Source organism: Cetorhinus maximus, chromosome 28 (assembly GCF_964194155.1).
Source record: "Cetorhinus maximus chromosome 28, sCetMax3.hap1.1, whole genome shotgun sequence".
Classification (NCBI taxonomy): domain Eukaryota; kingdom Metazoa; phylum Chordata; class Chondrichthyes; order Lamniformes; family Cetorhinidae; genus Cetorhinus; species Cetorhinus maximus.
Window position 1 is genome coordinate 15165403 of NC_135906.1, and position 20109 is coordinate 15185511.

At 45.1% G+C, this 20109-nt stretch overlaps 1 protein-coding gene across 1 annotated transcript in view; it reads left to right on the forward strand.

The window, feature by feature from the left end:
* Positions 1-318: 318 nt before the first annotated feature.
* The window catches only part of odad3 (outer dynein arm docking complex subunit 3), a 41201-nt gene continuing 21410 nt past the window's right edge, over positions 319-20109 (forward strand). Inside the window, exons 1-6 of the mRNA XM_078531231.1 lie at positions 319-507; positions 1290-1411; positions 2759-2833; positions 4298-4477; positions 4801-4902; positions 10446-10571. Of these exons, the coding sequence (XP_078387357.1) occupies positions 438-507; positions 1290-1411; positions 2759-2833; positions 4298-4477; positions 4801-4902; positions 10446-10571 (675 nt within the window). The 5' untranslated portion in view covers positions 319-437. The remainder of the gene's footprint in view (positions 508-1289; positions 1412-2758; positions 2834-4297; positions 4478-4800; positions 4903-10445; positions 10572-20109) is intronic.

Here is a 20109-nt window from a genome sequence, read left to right on the forward strand (position 1 = left end):
GGAAGTGGCAATACAGTAGTGAAGAGAAGGGAAAGATGCGGTAGAGTGCCGCAGGGAAATACAGATTCCAAGACATGATCAGTGTGATAGGAAAGAAAATGCTGAATCGGAACCACAGCAATGTGACCAGGAAACGGAAATGGTGGTTTCTCAGCAACTGGTCTGTTGCTTGTTGCCCGGGAGATTAGAACAAGCAAATTGAGTTAGACAGTAAAAGAGAGAGAAGGAAGGAGTGGCAGAACGAAAGAGGTGAAGATAGCGAGAATGATAGGTACAGGAGTGAACTTGGAAAGAGATTTAGATACAGTGGCAGAAAGATAGAATCTGTAGGCAAAGAGTTAAATACCCCCCTGAACAGTCGGATAACGAGACTGATGGCTCAGTAGGTACTGGGACTTTGGGAGAATAGTGACAGAATACAGCCTAGAGAGTCGACTATGCTCGGGCCACCGCGAGTTCCTGTGCAGGAAAAAATCTGGGATTTACAGAAAAAAATTCAGTTATTGGGTAAGTTGGCTGGTTTAATGTATGCATGAAGCTGAATGGAGAAGACCACATAAGTCAGATACCTGGGCATGTTCCTCCTGCAAAATACCTAGAACCTTGGCACAGAAATTGATGCAAACTGTTGAGATATTTTATTACAGATGTGTGGAGGAAAGTCTTTCTTTGTCCTTTCAATTTACTTCAGAAAATGAATGTGAACTAGGAGAGAGAATGTGAACCAAAATGATGATGGTGGTCTGGAGACCAAGAGACAGAACAATATAAACAAAGGGCAAAAGAAACAAGAGGCATGAGGGGGAATGATAAGCAATATGATTAGGGTCAGAAGGCAAGCATGATACAGTTAGAATGAAACAGAGGGAGAAAAGGAACAGAAGGAGAGGAAAATTGTGAGAAAAGGGAATAGTGATTGTGAAATAAACAGAAAGGAAAGTGAAGAGGCAGAAACCAGTGAAGAGGGGGCATTCTATCTACTGTATCAGTGTCCATTCTTTTAGTTAGAGGATGTAAGAGGATAATTTTACTGATATTTATTGCCAAGAATGACCTATTGCATCAGTGATTGCAACTAAATGTGGACCTAAAAGTCTGTATAATTTTGCTGGAAAACTTTAAGATTTTGCTGCAGCAAAATAAGCCACTCTGAGTTCTCTCTAATTTGCTGACTTGTTTTATTTCTCTATTTGTTGCCAATGTCTGGTCATACTGGATTCCTGGGCAGATCAAGCTGAAATGGTGCACAGTTGTAGAATATCCTAACTTTATTGACTGGTTTATTCCAGAGGGTGATCGTAAGGCTTATTATGAAAGTTCACAATGGAAAATCAAGAAAAACAAGGAGACCATTCAGTACCTCAGACAAGACAATAAGCGCCTGCACAAAATGCTGGCAGGAGCACTGATGGTAAGATCAGATAAGCCAGTCTGGAGTTTTGATCTCACTGTCTTGCTGACAGGCTCAGAAATTTTCTTCATTGTAACAACTTTCCATCTGTACATTTTTAATTGTCTTCATCACAGTGGAAAAACAACAAACTTGCATTTCTGTGGAGCCTTTTAAATAGAAAATACCCTAAGGCATTTGACAGAGAAGGGGAAAAAGTGAGAATATTAAAAAGAACAAATGCTGTACTACTGAAGGAGAGTTTAGAAGGAGTGAGCAAAGACTTGGTTAAAAAGTTGAGTTTTAAGAAAGTGAAGTAAAAGGAGGAGAGGGATAAGCGTTTTGGTTCACATTCAGGAGGATGATCCAGTGAGAAGGTTTGAGGTGGCTAGAAAAACAGAGGGCCCATGGATGCCTGAGGGGATATATGACTGGAGGAGATTGAAGGAAGGGTAAGGCAATAGAGAAATTTGAAGATGAGTATTATGAGTTTAATGGATTGGTAGACTGAGTTAGCCTATGATGTGCACCATAGGCAAGGGGTCACTGAGCATTGTGGCCGGCTGTGTTTTGGACCAACTGGACTGTATGGAGGGAGGTTGGAAGGTCAGCATGGGGACATAGAGTAAATCAAGCTAAAAGATCACAAAAACTTGGATAAAAGTTTCAGTGGCAGAAAAGTTCAGGTGTGCAATGTTGCAGAAGTAGAAATAGGCAATTTTGCTTTCCAGGAAACAGGACTCCAAAGTTCTGCATGGTCTGATTCAGCCTGAACATGTGGCCAAGAAAGTGATGGATTCCGTGGCAAGGGAACGACTCTGGTGGCTTTGGTCTTCCCAGAGAGAGGAGATTCTAGTTTCAATACCTAATCTGTATCTGTATTCAAGCTCAAGACCTAGAAGATAAAAGGACAAGGCTACAATGCACCATGTTACCTTGGTTTAGCTTCTAACTTGTATTGGACTTGTCCATATAATTCTGTGGCAAGAATGTTTTCAGTGTACCTTGAGCATGAAGGTGAATTCTTCTGATACTGCAATAATCTGCACGAGAGTTCCTTCCCCCACCACCACCCTGTGCCCGTCCCATGCCTGCCCTGTGTCAGAGTCCACCTATCCACCACCAGTGTCAGAGCCCTCCTCCCAAAACCCTGCCATCCTGTCCTGTCTCAGAGACCATCACCCTCCTGTCCTGTGTCAGATCCTTCTCAAGGGCAATTAGGGATGGGCAATAAATGCTAGCCTAGCCAGCGATGCCCACATCCCATGAATGAATTTTTAAAAATCTTACCCCGCCTCATGTCATTTTGTGTCTTTCTGTCTTAAAGATGCTGGAATTACTGAAATGGATTTGAATCTTGTGTTTCAGAGCGATGAGAAACTTGTTAAAGATTCATTTCAAGATAGTCGTGAGAAAGTGGCACTGAGGAATAAAAGTGGAAAGGTGATTGTTGATTGGATTTCCTTGACAGTTCTAGAGACATCAAGTGCAGATTCCAAAACTCCTGCAAATGGTGAAAGGTGGAAAGGAGAAATTCAAATTCTCTGATTTTAATTCCTTGATCTGGGCACAAGGTAGGGATTTGTGTTTTGTCCAATGCAGAAAGGGCTCACCCTGCTGGTAACACTTGAGATTCTCTGAAATTTGCTTTGTTCCAGGAGGTGCTGTGGGAAGAAAGGTGTTTGGATGGTAGAAATTTACTCCCATACAACTGGGGGCTATGTACTGCCAGGGATGAGACTGGTAGCCAGACCATCTTCTTATCATTGCAGCTCAAGATATTCAAAATTCAGTATGACGACACACTCCCTGCCTGTCTCAACATCGGCATGCTTCCAGCACTAAAGCCAAAAACTAATCAATGTTGGAAGCATCAGTGAGTTGCTCAGAACTTCAGCTGAGCCATTGGAATCCTACAAAATGGATATCTTATGGGGAGATGAAGTCATAGTGGTAATGTCACTGGAATAATAATCCAGAGGCCGAGGCTAATGTTATGGGAACACAGGTTCAAATCCCCCACAGGAGCTGAGAATTTGAATTCCATTAAAATCTAGAATATAAAGCTAATCCTAGTAATGGTGACCATGAAACTATCATCAATTGTTGTAAAAAACCCATCTGGTTTACTAATGTCCTTTGGGGAAGGAAATCTGTCATCCTTACCCTGTCTGGCCTACATCTGACTCCAAATCCACAGCAATGTGCTTGGCTCTTAACTGCCTTCTGCAATGGCCTGGCAAACCACTCAGTTCAAGGGCAATTAGGGATGGGCAATAAATGCTGGCTTTGCCAGCGACACCCACATTCCATGATAGAATGAAAAAAAGTAGTGGGATTCTTCATAATGAGAAGGAATGGGAAGGGGTTTGGCCCTTTGCGATTCTGTATAATTGGAGTGAATGTGATTTTAGTCTATTGGTCCATTAGTCATTTGGAGCATTTGAGAAGTATTTTATAGTTTTTGTATCTGAAGGGGTGTAACATTAAGCTTAACATTGGCTTTGCTCCTGCTTATTTTAGCTTTTAATCTTGATGAATGTGGTCTAAGTCGCGGGGTATGGTAGTACAATTATTTCGCTATCTGAAAGCTAGGAGAATATGAGAGAACTTGTGCCATTTCAAGTAAGTAAGTTATAGTAACCAAGCTACTCCATTCAACCTATGGGGAGTACTATGTTGCCAGATTTATTGCATGAGTAAAGTTAGACTCTGATTCTTGTGGAGCAAGGGCCCACTGTTATTGAAGTGGCTTTTAGTATGAAGTGCAAGAAAAGTATTCAGAGAAGTCCCAGAACTTGCAACACTTGATTTTCAGTTTATTAAAGGCATTTTTTAATCTAATGTAGTAATTAATAATAAAATATTAATTTAATTAAATGCTTTCCGACCTCATTCATTGATCAGGATGTCATTATGGTGATGGACCAGAAGGTTTGCGATAAGATTAAACGCCTGAATGCTCTTAGGCATGTGACAGAGCTGAAGAAGAAAAATCAGATGGATCTGGAGGTGCAGTACAGCAAGAACTTACAGGAGGCCAAGACCCTGCAAGAGATCATGGAGAACATGTCTGAGGATGCGCAGGTGAGGCTGCCAATTCAGGGATTGACCTAATGGGGGAAAAATTCAATGGGCAATTTTTCATAAATTTTAAAAAACCTCCTGTAAGAGAGGAACTGAATGTGGGTGTAGGGAGCAGGATGTTTGGGGCAACCTATAAGACTGTAAGCCTGAGGTAATTACTGACTATTTTATCATTGCCTCTAAACATTGTGCTCAGTTATTAATAGAGAATTCTGGTTTGTTTTTTAATGTTCCTATATTGTTCCTATTAATGTTCCTATACTGAGCAGTGAGTTGTTAAATAAGTCCTTAAATTCTTTCTGACATCACTTTGTGTGTTCCAGACCTTGCGGCTACTGGAGAATCGTTTGGAGAAAACCCAGTTGAAATGTAGTGAGGCAATGCATGTGATGAAGGTGTATCAGAAACTGAAGGCACATCTGCAGGTATGATCACCTTTGCCTGCAATATAACCCTTCTGTAGCCTTGCAATTCTCAGGGTCGCTATAGTAGGAGAGAGGAGAAGTTGATCACAGCATCAAGATGCTTTCCCGGGTACATCCGGAGATCCTGTATTGGCCATCAGTGCAAGTGGATGAATTGGAGCATCAACAGTCCCCATAATTGCTTTCTTTACTGCCTGGAAAGTGCATGTTAAACAGCAATGAATATTAACTATATTTATGTTATAGCAAATTGCCCTCGCACTAATTCTTTCATGGAAGGTAGTAAAGTGGAAAGCTGTAGAATTATATTTGCAAATTGTTTTCCCAAAACAGTGCCATTTAGTGTGAGGTTATCTGGACAAGTACATTGCAAGCACTTAGATCCTACTATGTTACATAACTCACAGAAACAGGAGGAGTCAATTCAATCCCTCCAGCCTGTTTTGTCATTCAGTTAGATCATTGCTGATCCATACCTCAGCCTTATTTTCCTGCCTTTGACTCATAACCTTTGATACCCTTTCCCAACAAAAATCTATTGATCTGAGTCTTTAAGCCTCAATTGAACCCCAGCACCTGTAACCTTTTGGAGGAGTAAGTTCCAGATTTACACTAACCTATGTGTGAACAAGTGTTCCTGTTTTCACTCCTAAATGACCAACCTTAAACCCAAACAGTCTTAAAAAGGAAAATCTGTTTCATAATCTAACCCTCGGAGTCACAGTGTCATTTTTGTGAATTTGCACTGTAACCCTTCCAAGATCAATTTATCTTTCCTGAATCAAAAGCCATGTGCGCCCCTGACTGCTGGACTGACCACCATCTTACCATTTCAAAGCAAAATATCAAGACCCATCCCCATTAGCCCCCAAGACATGAAGGTTCAGAAGTGTCTTAATGTCTAAAGGCTTAAATAGACAGTCATGAAGGAATCTCTCTCAGAGAAACTCGAGAGTCGGCTATGTACAGTGAAAATGGACACTTACTGTATTGAGGATGATCTTCAGGGATACTCCACTGCTCTAGATGCCCTTGACCCTACCTCTCACAAGTATCAAGATTGGTTTGATGAAAGCAATGAGGTAATCCAGAAACTTCTGGACAGCAACATTGCCTCTACCATGTTTACCTCAATGGCAAGCCAAGCACAATGCCTAACGAAACATCCGCAGGACTGTCCAATGAAAGCTTAGAGAGATTTAAGATGCTTGGCTGAATCAGAAAGCAGACAAACCTCAGTCATATAGAGACCACAAAGACTGGAAGAAATTCTACAATGCTCTGAAATCTACTGGTTCATCACCGATCCTTGGTGCTGACAAGTCAACACTGCTCACAGAAAAAGCCCAAATTCTAGAAAGGTGGGCAAAGCACTTTAACCACATCCTCAATCAGCCTTATCCAGCAATGAAGCAATGAACAGGCTGCCACAGGTCCCCACCAACTGCACTCTCAATGACCCTGCCATGTGTTAGAAACAACAAATGCAAACAAACTCCTCCCAGAGTGATGCTATTCCAGCTGTGGTCTACAAGGCTGGAGGTCACTGCTTGATCAAGAAGCCCAATGACTCTTTCAGTCTATCTGGGAGCAAGGAACCATCTGCAAGAATACAAAGATGCCTCCATGGTCCACCTGTACAAGTGAAAGAAACTCGTCAATCTTGTGACAATTGAAGAGAAATATCAATCCTCTCCGTCACCAGTAAAATCTTTGTCACAATTCTTCTGAACTGCTTAGTTCAACATCTTGACCAGGATCTGGTGCCAGAGAGTCAGTGCAGTTTCAGAAAAGGTCAAGGAACCACTGATTTGGAGTTTGCAGTTAGACAGCTCCTGGAGAAATACAAGGACAGAATATGGACCACTAAATCACATTTGTTGACCTGATCAAGACCTTTGACATAGCCAGCCGTGAGGACCTTTAGAACGTAATGGAGAAATTAATCTTTTTTTCTATTCATTCACAGGATGTGGGCTTCACTGGCAGGGCTAGCATTTATTGCCCACCCCTAGTTGCCCTTGAGAAGGTGGTGGTGAGCTGCCTTCTTGAACCGCTGCAGTCCATGTGGTGTAGGTACACCCACAGTGTTGTTAGGAAGGGGGTTCCAGGATTTTGACCCAGTGACAGTGAAGGAACATGATAAATTTCCAAGTCCGGATGATGAGTGGCTTGGAGGGGAACCTCCAGGTGATGGTGCTGCCCTTGTCCTTCTAGGTGGTAGTGGTTGTGGGTTTGGAAGGTGACGTCTATTCAGCCTTGGTGAATTCCTGCAATGCATCCTGTAGATGGTACACGCTGCTGCTACTGTGTGTCGGTGGTGGAGGAACTGAATGTTTGTGGATGTGGTGCCAATCAAGCGGGCTGTTTTGTCCTGGATGGTGTCAAGCTTCTTGAGTTTTGTGGCAGCTGCACTCATCCAGGCAAGTGGGGAGTACTCCATCACATTCCTGACTTGTGCCTTGCAAATGGTGGATAGGCTTTGGGGAGTCAGGAGATGGGTTACTCATCGCACGATTCCTAGCCTCTGACCTGCTCTTGTAACCATAGTTTTTATATGGCTAGTCCAGTTCAGTTTCAGGTCAATGGTAACCTTCAGGATGTTGATAGTGGGGCATTTTGCAATGGTAATGCCCTTGAACATCAAGGGCATTACCTGACACTTATGTGGTGTGAATGTTACTTGCCACTTGTGAGCCCAAGCCTGTATATTGTCCAGGTCATGCTGCATTTGGACATGGACTGCTTCAGTATCTGAGGAGTCACGAATGGGGCTGAACACCATGCAACCATCAGCAAACATCCCCACTTCTGACCTTACGATGGAAGGAAGGTCATTGATGAAGCAGCTGAAGATGGTTGGGCTGAAGACACTACCCTGAGGAACCCCTGCGGTGATGTCCTGGAGCTGAGATGCCTGGCCTCCAACAACCATCTTCCTTTGGGCTCAGTATGACTGCGACCAGTGGAGAGTTTGCCCCCTGATTCCCATTGACTCCAGTTTTGCTAGGGCTCCCTGACGCCACACTCGGTCAAATGCGGCCTTGTTGTCAAGGGCAGTCACTCTCACCTCACCTCGGGAATTCAGCTCTTTTGTCCATGTTTGAACCAAAGCTGTAAAGAAGTCAGGAGCTGAGTGGCCCTGGCAGAACCCAAACTGGGCGTCAGTGAGCAGGTTATTGCTAAGTAAGTGCCGCTTGATAGCACTGTCGATGACTCCTGCTATTACTTTACTTGGACAAACCAAACTAGCAATATTACTGTGGAGGAGGATTTCCTGAAGTGTGTAAGTGTGAAGTGGTTTTTTAGATCAATATGTTGAGGAACCAACTGGAGAGCAGGCTATCTTAGACTGGGTATTGTGCAGTGAGAAAGGATTAATTAACAATCTTGTTGTGCGGGGTCCCTTGGGGAAGAGTGACCATAAAATGACAGAATTGTTCAATAGGATGGAGAGTGAAGAAGTTTAATCTGAAACTAGGGTCCTGAATCTAAATAATAAGAACTACGAGAGTTTGAGGCATGAGCTGGCAATGATGGATTGGTGAACCTTACTAAAAGGGTTGACAGTGGATAGGCAATGGCTAATATTTAAGGAATGTATGCATAAATTACAACAATTATTCATTCCTGTCTGGCACAAAAATAAAACAAGAAAGGCGGTTTAACCATGGCTTACAAAAGAAATTAGGGATAGTATTAGATCCAAAGAGGAGACATATAAAATTGCCAGAAAAAGCAGCAAGCCTGAGGATTGGGAGCAGTTTAGAATTCAGCAAAAGTGGACAAAAAGATTGATCAAGGAGGGGAAAATGGAGTATGAGAGTGAACTTGCAAGGAACATAAAAACTGACTGTAAAAGCTTCCATAAATATGTAAAGAGAAAAAGATTAGTGAAGACAAATGTAGGTCCCTTACAGCCAGAAATGGGGGAAATTATAATGGGGAACAAAGAAATGGCAGAAGAATTGAACACATATTTTGGTTCTGTCTTCACAAAAGAGGACACAAATAATTTCCCAGAAATGTTAGGGAACCAAGAGTCTAGAGAGAGGGAGGAATTGAAGAAAATCAGTATCAGTAAAAACAAAAATGGTGCTAGAAAAATGAATGGGGTTAAAGGCTGAAAGATCCCCAGGGCCTGATAATCTACATCCCAAAGTACTAAAGGAAGTGGCCCTGGAAATATTGGATGCATTGGTGGTCATCTTCCAAAATTCTATAGACTCTGGAGCAATTGCTACAGATTGGAGGGTGGCAAATGTAACCCCACTACTTAAAAAAGGAGGGAGAGAGAAAATAGATAATTACAGACCAGTTAGCCTAACATCAGTGGTGGGGAAAATGCTAGTCTATTATAAAAAACATGGTAAGAGAACACTTGGAAAGCATTAACGGGATTAGACAAAGTCTGCATGGGTTTATAAAAGAGAAATCATGAGGATGTAACTAGTAGAATAGATAAGGGAGAACCAATGGCTGTAGTGTATTTGGATTTCAAGAAGGCTTTTGATAAGGTCCCACATAAGAGCCTAGTGGGCAAAATTAAAGCACATGGGATTGGGGGTAATATACTGGCATGGATTGAGAATTGGTTGACAGACCAGAAACAGAGAGTGGGAATAAATGGGTCTTAACTGGGCGGGGTTGTGAGGAGGATGCAAGGAGGCTTCAGGGCAATTTAGACAAGTTGTGTGTGTGGGCGAACACATGGCAGATGCAGTATAACATGGATAAATGTGAAGTTATACACTTCGGTGTGAAAAACAGAAAGGCAGAGTATTATTTAAATGGTGATATATTGGGAAATGTGGATGTACAGAGGGATCTGGGTGTCCTTGTATACCAGTCAATGAAAGTAAATAGGCAGATGCAGCAATCAATTAGGATGGCAAATGGTATGTTGGCCTTCATTGCAAGAGGATTTGAGTTCAGAAGTAAGGATGTCTTGCTGCAGTTATATAGGACCTTGGTGAGACCACACCTGGAGTATTGCGTGCAGTTTTGGTTTTCCTAAGAGAGGATATACTTGCCATAGAGGGAGTGCAGCGAAGGTTCACTAGGCTGAGACGGGGGATGGCAGGACTGTCGTATGAGGAGAGACTGGTTCAACTGGACCTGTATTCACTAGAGCTTAGAAGAATGAGAGGGAATCTGATTGAAACGTATAAAATTCTAACAGGGCTAGACAGACTGGATGCAGGGAGGGTGTTTCCCATAGTTGGGGAGTCTAGAACCAAGGGCCACAGTCTCGGGATACGGGGCAGGCCATTTAGGACTGAGATAAGGTAAAATCTTGTCACTCAGAGGGTGGTCAACCTGTGGAATTCTCTACCACAGAAGGCTGTGGAGGCCGGGTCACTAAGTATATTCAAGAAAGAAATTGATAAATTTTGAATATTAGGGGCATCAAGGGGTATGGAGAGAAAGCGGGAATATGGTGTTGAGATAGAGGATCAACCATGATCATATTGAATGGTGGAGCAGGCTTGAAGGGCCAAATGGCCTACTCCTGTTCCTAGTTTCTATGTTTCTACTTCCAGGAGGAGAGTGTCACCTTTCAGAAACAACTGGATGTCCTCGAAGCTGAGGTTGTGCAGCAAGAACAGGAACTGAAGGAGCTGCAGGCTATGAACACTGATGCCCAACTATCTCGTGACACTGCAAAGGTACCAGTCTGAACACAACACATTTATTTTTTTATCTCACTGGGGCTCGGAAGGCTGAGGCCTGGGCAGGGTGTGAACCATTTGTTCCCTGATTTGACATCCTTCAGGCTATGTAGGTGCTTGTTTGGAAGTGTGTCCACTATCCCGATATTTTCCCATTTCTAGGCAAGCCCTGAGTAATAATGCTGGTTCAGCAGGTATCACCACAGGCTGGTTATTTTGTGTGCGAGAACAACATATTATCTGAGTGGGATTTTCTTGGCTCAAGCTGATCACAGAACATTGAGGCAGTGAGGCACATTAAAACCAGGTGAAGGGCTAGGGCCTAAAGTACAGGCACCATTGAGGCTGAAGGCAGTAAGGCAAAATCGGGCAAATCAAGAAGTAGTAGTTAAGTATTGCTGAAAAAAACATATGTTGTCAAAGCTTTTCATCTTGTACTCATCAGGACAATTTGCAAGAATAGCAAATGTAAAGGAAACAACAATTTATACTTCATGATAAGAAAGTGCTGATTGGTTGGCAAGTAGACTCTGGTATAGTCACTGCCAAGGACAATGTATCAGTTAACAGATGACTGACAGTTAACTGCCAAGCTCTGTTTAAATTCAAATCAGGCAAGTTGACTCCAATTGGTCAAGGCATTGTCCTGGGGAATGAACCAGAGAATGGTTATCATTTATTTTGTACCCAGTCTACCTCAGATTACTTTGGAAGAGTAAGAAATCTGAAAAATTTCAGCAAAAGGTGAAGCTAACCATTTCATGCTGCTACCATGCAGTAGCAACACGAGTGGTGTTTGCCACGAACAGGATGCTGCTGTCAAGCCAAAAAGACGTTTTGCCTATCACACAAATGAGTCATGTGGTATATGAACTTCAGTGCCGGTGTGATACTAGTTATGTAAGCCATGCGTCTCAAAGACTGGCAGATCATATCAAACAGCATGTCTCTTTGGCTGTTGATAACAGGCAAGGTACCTACCATACCCAACCAGCCCGTGCTTGCAAAACTCAAAACACAGTGTGCGCGATAGATGTTAGATGTGACTCTGTGATTGGATAACATTTGCTAAACAATCCTGAATGTACTAAGAACTATGCTGACAACCAATTTAAGATTATCAGTCGGGCTCCATAAGACCATAAGACATAGGAGCAGAAATTTGGCCATTTGGCCCATTGAGTCTGCTCCGCCATTCAATCATGGCTGATAAGTTTCTCAACCCCATTCTCCCGCCTTCTCCCTGTAACCTTTGATCCCCTTACCAATCAAAAACCTATCTATCTCGGTCTTAAATACATTCAATGACCTGGCCTCCACAGCCTTCTGTGGCAATGAATTCCATAGATTCACCACTCTCTGGCTAAAGAAGTTTCTCCTCATCTCTGTTCTAAAAGGTCTTCCCTTTACTCTGAGGCTGTGCCCTCGGTTCCTAGTCTCTCCTACTAATGGAAACATCTTCCCCATGTCCACTCTATCCAGGCCTTTCAGTATTCTGTAAGTTTCAATCAGATCCCCCCATCCTTCTAAACTCCATCGAGTATAGACCCAGAGTCCTCAAACGTTCCTCATATGTTAAGCCTTTCATTCCTGGGATCATTCTCGTGAACCTCCTCTGGACCCTCTCCAGGGCCAGAAAATCCTTCCTGAGATACAGGGCCCAAAATTGCTCACAATATTCTAAATGTGGTCTGACCAGAGCCTTATAAAGCCTCAGCAGCACATCCCTGCTTTTATATTCTAGTCTTCTCGAAATAAATGCCAACATTGCATCTGCCTTCCTGACTACCGACTCAACCTGCAAGTTAACCTTAAGAGAATCCTGGACTAGGACTCCCAAGTCCCTTTGCAGTCCAGATTTCTGAATTCTCTCCCCATTTAGAAAATAGTCTATGCCTCTATTCTTCCTACCAAAGTGCATGACCTCACACTTCCCCATGTTGTATTCCATCTGCCACTTCTTTGCCCATTCTCCTAACCTGTCCAAATCCTCTGCAGCCTCCCTGCCTCCTCAATACTACCTGTCCCTCCACCTATCTTTGTATCATCTGCAAACTTAGCCAGGATGCCCTCAGTTCCTTCATCTAGGTTATTAATGTATAAAGTAAAAAGTTGTGGTCCCAACACTGACCTTGCGGAACTCCACTAGTCACCGGCCGCCATCCTGAGAAGGACCCCCTTATCCCCACTCTCTGCCTCCTGCCAGACAGCCAATCTTCTATCCATGCTAGTACCTTGCCTCTAACACCATGGGCTCTTATCTTACTGAGCAGCCTCCTGTGCGGCACCTTGTCAAAGGCCTTCTGGAAGTCCAAGTAGATAACATCCATTGGCTCTCCTTTGTCTAACCTACTCATTACCTCCTCAAAGAATTCTAACAGATTTGTCAGGCATGACCTCCCCTTGATGAAACCATGCTGACTTTGCCCGATTTTACCATGCACTTTCAAGTATTCTGAAATCTCATCCTTAATAATGGACTCTAAAATTTTACCAACGACTGAGATCAGGCTAATCGGCCTGTAATTTCCCGTCTTTTGCCTCACTCCCTTCTTAAACAGGGGGGTTTCATTAGCGATTTTCCAGTCCTCTGTGACCCTCCCTGATTCCAGTGATTCCTGAAAGATCACCACTAACTCCTCCGCTATCTCTTCAGCTATCTCCTTCAGAACTCTGGGGTGTAATCCATCTGGTCCAGTTGATTTATCCACCTTCAGACCTTTCAGTTTTCCTAGCACCTTCTCCTTGGTAATGGCCACCATACTCACCTCTGTCCCCCCGACTCTCTTGAACTTTGGGAATGTTACTCGTGTCTCCCACCGTGAAGACTGACGCAAAGTACCTATTCAGTTCCTCCGCTATTTCTTTGTTCCCCACTACTACTTCTCCAGCGTCATTTTCCAGCGGCTCAATGTCCACTTTTGCCTCTCTCTTACCCTTTATATATCTAAGCTGCTCCAAAAAGCCATCTTGTAGACATTCTACAAATTCCTTTTCTTGGAATCCACTACCAACCTGATTTTCCCAGTTTACCTGTATATTAAAATCCCCCCATGATCACTGCAACCTTGCCTTTCTTACACGCCTTTTCTATCTCCTGGTGTATCTTGTGCCCCACATCCTGACTACTATTTGGAGGCCTGTATATAACTCCCATTATGGTTTTTTTACCTTTGTGGTTCTTCACCTCTACCCACACAGATTCTACATCATCTGACCCTACGTCATTTCTTGCTATCGATTTAATTTCATTTCTTACTAACAAAGCAACCCCACCCCCTCTGCCAACCTGCCTATCTTTTCGATAGGATGTATATCCTTGGATATTTAGCTCCCAGTCCTGATCCCCTTGCAGCCATGTCTCTGTGATGCCCACCACATCATACCTGCCAATTTCAATCTGTGCCACAAGCTCATTTACCTTATTTCGTATACTGCGTGCATTCAGATACAACACCTTCAGTCCTGTATTTCCTGTCCCCTTTCTCATTGTCGTTCCTTTATCTGATATGCTTGAAGTTAGATTCCTAGCCCGTTCCAAACACTCTGTCCTATTGCCCCTTCAACAGAACCAAGTAAAAATAGGAGAGGGGTGAAATATAAGCTGGTTTAAGGTGGGTGGTCGGGGGGTGGGGGGGGGTGCGGGGTGGGGGGAGAAGTTGGTGGGGGGAGGGGGGGAGGGGGGAGGGGGGAGGGTGGGAGAAGTTGGGAGGGGGGGAGAAGTTGGGGGGGTGAGGGGTGAGAGGGGGTGAGGGGTGAGGGGGGGAGAAATTGGGGGGGCGGGTGGTTGTAGGGACAAGCAAGCAGTGATAGGAGCACATAATCAAAAGATGTCACAGATAAAGGAACAAAGAGGTGTTGAAGGTGGTGATATTATCTAAGAGAATGTGCTAATTAAGAATGAATGGCAGGACACTCAAGTTACAGCTCTAGTGGGGGTGGGGTGGAAAGACTGACAGGGCATTACAGGTATAGATTTAAAAATAATGGAAATAGGTGGGAAAAGAAAAATCTATATAAATTATTGGAAAAAACAAAAGGGAGGGAGAAGAAACGGAAAGGGGGTGGGGATGGACGAGGGTGTTCAAGATCTAAAGTTGTTGAATTCAATATTCAGTCCGGAAGGCTGTAAAGTGCCTAGTCGGAAGATGAGGTGCTGTTCCTCCAGTTTGCGTTGGGCTTCACTGGAACAATGCAGCAAGCCAAGGACAGACATGTGGGCAAGAGAGCAGGGTGGAGTGTTAAAATGGCAAGCGACAGGGAGGTTTGGGTCTTTCTTGCAGACAGACCGCAGGTGTTCTGCAAAGTGGTCGCCCAGTTTACGTTTGGTCTCGCCAATGTAGAAGAGACCGCATTGGGAGCAACGAATGCAGTAGACTAAGTTAGGGGAAATGCAAGTGAAATGCTGCTTCACTTGAAAGGAGTGTTTGGGCCCTTGGACGGAGAGGAGAGAGGAAGTGAAGGGGCAGGTGTTGCATCTTCTGCGTGGGCATGGGGAGGTGCCATAGGTGGGGGTTGAGGAGTAGGGGGTGATGGAGGAGTGGACCAGCGTGTCCCGGAGGGAACGATCCCTACGGAATGCCGCCAGGGGGGGTGAAGGGAAGATGTGTTTGGTGGTGGCATCATGCTGGAGTTGGCGGAAATGGCGGAGGATGGTCCTTTGAATGCGGAGGCTGGTGGGGTGATAAGTGAGGACAAGGGGGACCCTATCATGTTTCTGGGAGGGAGGAGAAGGCGTGAGGGCGGATGCGCGGGAGATGGGCCGGACACGGTTGAGGGCCCTGTCAACGACCGTGGGTGGAAAACCTCGGTTAAGGAAGAACGAGGACATGTCAGAGGAACTGCTTTTGAAGGTAGCATCATCAGAACAGATGTGATGGAGGCGAAGGAACTGAGAGAATGGGATGGAGTCCTTACAGGAAGCGGGGTGTGAGGAGCTGTAGTCGAGGTAGCTGTGGGAGTCGGTAGGCTTGTAATGGATATTGGTGGACAGTCTATCACCAGAAATTGAGACAGAGAGGTCAAGGAAGGGAACGAAAGTGTCAGAGATGGATCATGTGAAAATGATGGAGGGGTGGAGATTGGAAGCAAAATTAATAAATTTTTCCAGGTCCCAACGAGAGCATGAAGCAGCACCGAAGTAATCATCGATGTACTGGAGAAAGAGTTGTGGGAGGGGGCCAGAGTAGGACTGGAACAAGGAATGTTCCACATGCCCCATAAAGAGACAGGCATAGCTGGGGCCCATGCGGGTACCCATAGCCACACCTTTTATTTGGAGGAAGTGAGAGGAGTTAAAGGAGAAATTGTTCAGTGTGAGAACAAGTTCAGCCAGACGGAGGAGAGTAGTGGTGGATGGGGTTTGTTCGGGCCTCTGTTCAAGGAAGAAGCTAAGGGCCCTCAGACCATCCTGGTGGGGGATGGAGGTGTACAGGGATTGGACATCCATAGTGAAGAGGAAGCGGTTGGGGCCAGGGAACTGGAAATTGTTGATGTGACGTAAGGTGTCAGAGGAATCACGGATGTAGGTGGGAAGGGACTGGACAAGGGGAGAGAGAAGGGAGTCAAGATAACGAGAAATGAGTTCCGTGGGGCAGTAACAGGCTGACACAATCGGTCTGCCGGGACAGTTCTGTTTGTGGATTTTGGGTAGGAGGTAGAAGCAGGCCATCCAAGGTTGGGCGACTATCAGGTTGGAAGCTGTGGGAGGAAGATCTCCAGAGAAGATGAGGTCAGTGACAGTCCTGGAAACAATGGCTTGATGTTCAGTGGTGGGGTCATGGTCCAGGGAGAGGTCGGAGGAAGTGTCTGCGAGTTGACGCTCAGGCTCCACGAGGTAGAGGTCAGTGCGCCAGCAACTACTTAGCAACTACTACTTTACTTAGTTCTGTTGAAGGGTCATGAGAACTCGAAACGTCAATTCTTTTCTTCTCCGCCAATGCTGCCAGACCTGCTGAGTTTTTCCAGGTAATTCTGTTTTTGTTTTGGATTTCCAGCATCCGCAGTAGTTTTTTGTTTCTAACTCTGTCCTATTTTGTGTTCTGGAGACTTTAATAGCCTCTCCTGGGCTCTTCTTTCTATTCAGTTTTCTCATAATTTTCCATGAAGTTGAATCCACCCCCCCACACGCTAACCTGCTGCTTTGTTACCCATTAGTCATACTTCTTGGAGTTTTACCCTTCCCTCCCCCCACTTTCTAGTTTAAAGTCCTGTTGACCACTCTATTTACCCTTTTCGCTAGAACATTGGTCCCAGATCTGTTCAGGTGGAGACCGTCCCAACGGTACAGATCCCTCCTGTTCCATTACTGATGCCAGTACCCCACGAAATGGAACCCCTCTTTCCCGCACCACTCCTTTAGCCACGTGTTTACTTCCCTTATTCTCGTGTCCCTATGCCAATTTGCATGTGGCTCAGGTAGTAATCTGGAGATTTTAACCCTTGAGGACCTGTTCTTTAATTTAGTTCCTAGTTCCTGATAATCCCCAAACAGGTCCTCTTTCCTAGTCTTACCTATGTTATTTGTCCCGACATGGACCACAACAACTGGATCCTCCCCCTCCCTCTCCAATATCCTTTCAAGCCGGTCAGAGATATCCCTCACCCTGGCACTGGGCAGGCAACATACCATGTGGGACTCTCGATCCTGCTTACAAAGGATGCTATCAATTCCCCTAATTATAGAATACCCTACAACTACCACTTGTCTTTTTGCTCCCCCCTCTTGAATGGCCTCCTGTGCCACGGTCAGCTGGCTCATCCTCCCTACAGCCCTGTTCCTCATCCACACAGGGAGCAAGTACCTTGTACCTGTTGGACAAGGTCAAGAGATGAGGCTCCTCTGTTCCTGAACACAGGATCCCTCTACCTGCCTCACTTGCAGTCACACCCTGCTGACCCTGACCACTGACCGAACTTGAGGTACTTAATCTACCGGGTGTGACCGCCTCCTGATACAAAGCGTCCAGGTAACTCTCCCCCTCCCGGATGTGCTGCAGTGTCCGGAGCTCGGACTCCAGCTCATCAATTCTGAGCCGGAGTTCCTCCAGCAACCAACACTTGCTGCAGATGTGGTCACTGCGGCTCACAATGGGATCTGCCAGCTCCCACATCATACAGCTAAAGCACATCACCTACCCAGCCATCTCGACTTAGATAATTAATTTATTAATTAGCTTTGCAGTGTTACAGGTGGTCAGGATCTTGGCACCATGAGGATGCAACAAGAAGTGACCAATGGTGGATCATGGAGAACATTACACATTTCCCCACCACTGTGCCCCCCCACCCCGCCTGCCTCACTCCATCCCCCATCTCAGCTTTCCCCAGTCATTGTAAGATTAGCCAAAGTGGCTTTGGAGAATTGTCTCCATTTTCCACCCAGAATCATCTGTATGATCAGTGTCAGCCTCCAGGCTCAGCTTTTGGACTAGGATGTCAGAACTTCCCAGTTCCCAGCTTGGTCCCCGCTTCCTCCCTTGGAGAAACCTGGCTCTGTTCACTGGGGGAGGGTTTAGGAATTGCAACAGAAAAGGGAAAAGTTCAGTGGAAATTGGGCTTAAGAGAATCAGTCAAATAGAGAGGTAGTAATGGCAATGCACCGTGAAAGGCCAACTTTCTCCTTGTATAGTTGACCATGTGTGAGGGAGGGGGAGGTCAGAAGAAATTCAACAACAGGAACAGCAGCAGGATGCTTCACATGCCTTGGATAACCATGTGTACAGGAAATTCTTCCGATTGTTTGAACTCTAGCTCATGGTTTCTGAGCTTGAAGAGCTGTTGGAATCACTGCAAGGCATACAAGAAACTGAATTTTCTGGAGCGCACGTTCCAGGAGATGTTCACCCAGAAGCTACCGAAAATTCAGGAGAATAGTAAGTGGGCAGCTGTCCAGCAGGATAGGAAGGGGCAGGAAGTGCAGAAATCCTCTGGGAGTGTGGCACTCTCAACTCGCTTTCAGCACTAAATTCCAGTGATGGCATCTTAGAGGAGTGCAGTCTAGAACACTTCAGTGGCAGTGTGAGGTAAATAACTACAAGGTTGTGAGGAGGGGGAGTGGTGCATAAGTCCTGCATGGTGTGTTGGTTCCCTGGTATGATGGTAAAAGACAGCACTGTGAGGGGACACAGGAGAAAAGGAAATAGCCAGAAACCACGGTCCACGTAGGAACCAATGACATAGGAAGGGAGTTACAGTTTTGTAATCAGAGTTTCAGGAGCGAGAGAGAAAGTTAAAAAGCAGGATCTCAAAGGTCTTTTTTTAAAATTCATTCTTGGATGTGGGTGTCACTGACTAGGCCAGCATTTATTACCCATCCTTAATTGCCCTTGAGAAGGTAGTGGTGAGCTTCCTTCTTGAATCGCTGTAGTTCATGTGGTGTAGGTACACCCACCGTGCTGTTAGGGAGGGAGTTCCAGGATTTTGACCCAGCAACAGTGAAGGAACAGTGATATATTTCCAAGTCAGGATGGTGAGTGACATGGAGGGGAACTTCCAGGTGGTGGTGTTCCCACCTGTCTGTTGCCCTTTTCCTTCTAGATGGTAGTGGTCGTGGGTTTGGAAGGTGCTGCCTAAGGAGCCTCAGTGAGTTCCTGCAGTGCAGCTCGCAAATGACACGCTGCTGCTACTGTGGCAGTGGAGGGAGTGAATGTTTGTGGATGGGGTGCCAATCAAGCAGGCTGCTTTACCCTGAATGATGTCAAGCTTCTTGAGTGTTGTTGGAGCTGCACTGATCCAGACAAGTGGAGAGTATTCCATCACTTGTACTTTGTAGATGGTGGACAGGCTTTGGGGAGTCAGGAGATGAGTTACTCGTCGCAGGACACTGTAGCCACAGTATTTATATGGCGAGTCCAGTTCAGTTTTCTGGTCAATGGTAACCCCCCCCCACCACCCCGGCCCCAGATGTTGATAGTTGGGGATTCAGCGATGGTAATGTCATTGAATGTCAAGGGCGATGGTTAGATTCTCTCTTGTTGGAGATAGTCATTGCGTAGCATTTGTGTGGCGTGAGTGTTACTTGTCAGCCCAAGCTTGGATATTGTCCATGTGTTGCTGCATTTGGACATGGCGTTATCTCTGAAGTATTTCCAGTGTCATCTGCTACTGAGTATAGGAACAGTAAGATAAAACAGGTTAACGCATGGCTGGAGAAATTGCATAGAAGGAAGAACTTTAGATTCCTAGAGCATTGCAACCAGTTCTGGACATGAGGGACCAAGATCAAGGTGGACAGGTTGTACCTCAACAGAACTGTCCTTGCAGATAAGTTAACTGATACTATGAGGAGGGTTAAACTAATTTGACATGGGTGTGGGCAAGAGTACGAGACATTAGAGGGAAGAAACAAGGGGCAGGGTTTTCCCCTTTGGGTCTGGCCCTGAAATTTGGGTCAAATGGGGGTCATAACAATGCACTGTGTGCAGAACAGCCAGCAGCACATTCCCCCGAATTGGCCAATTAGTAGCTAGAGGGTGGGTCCACTTGAAGACAGTAGGCTGGCCTTCAAAGGTGGAAGAAACAAAAAGCTGTCTTT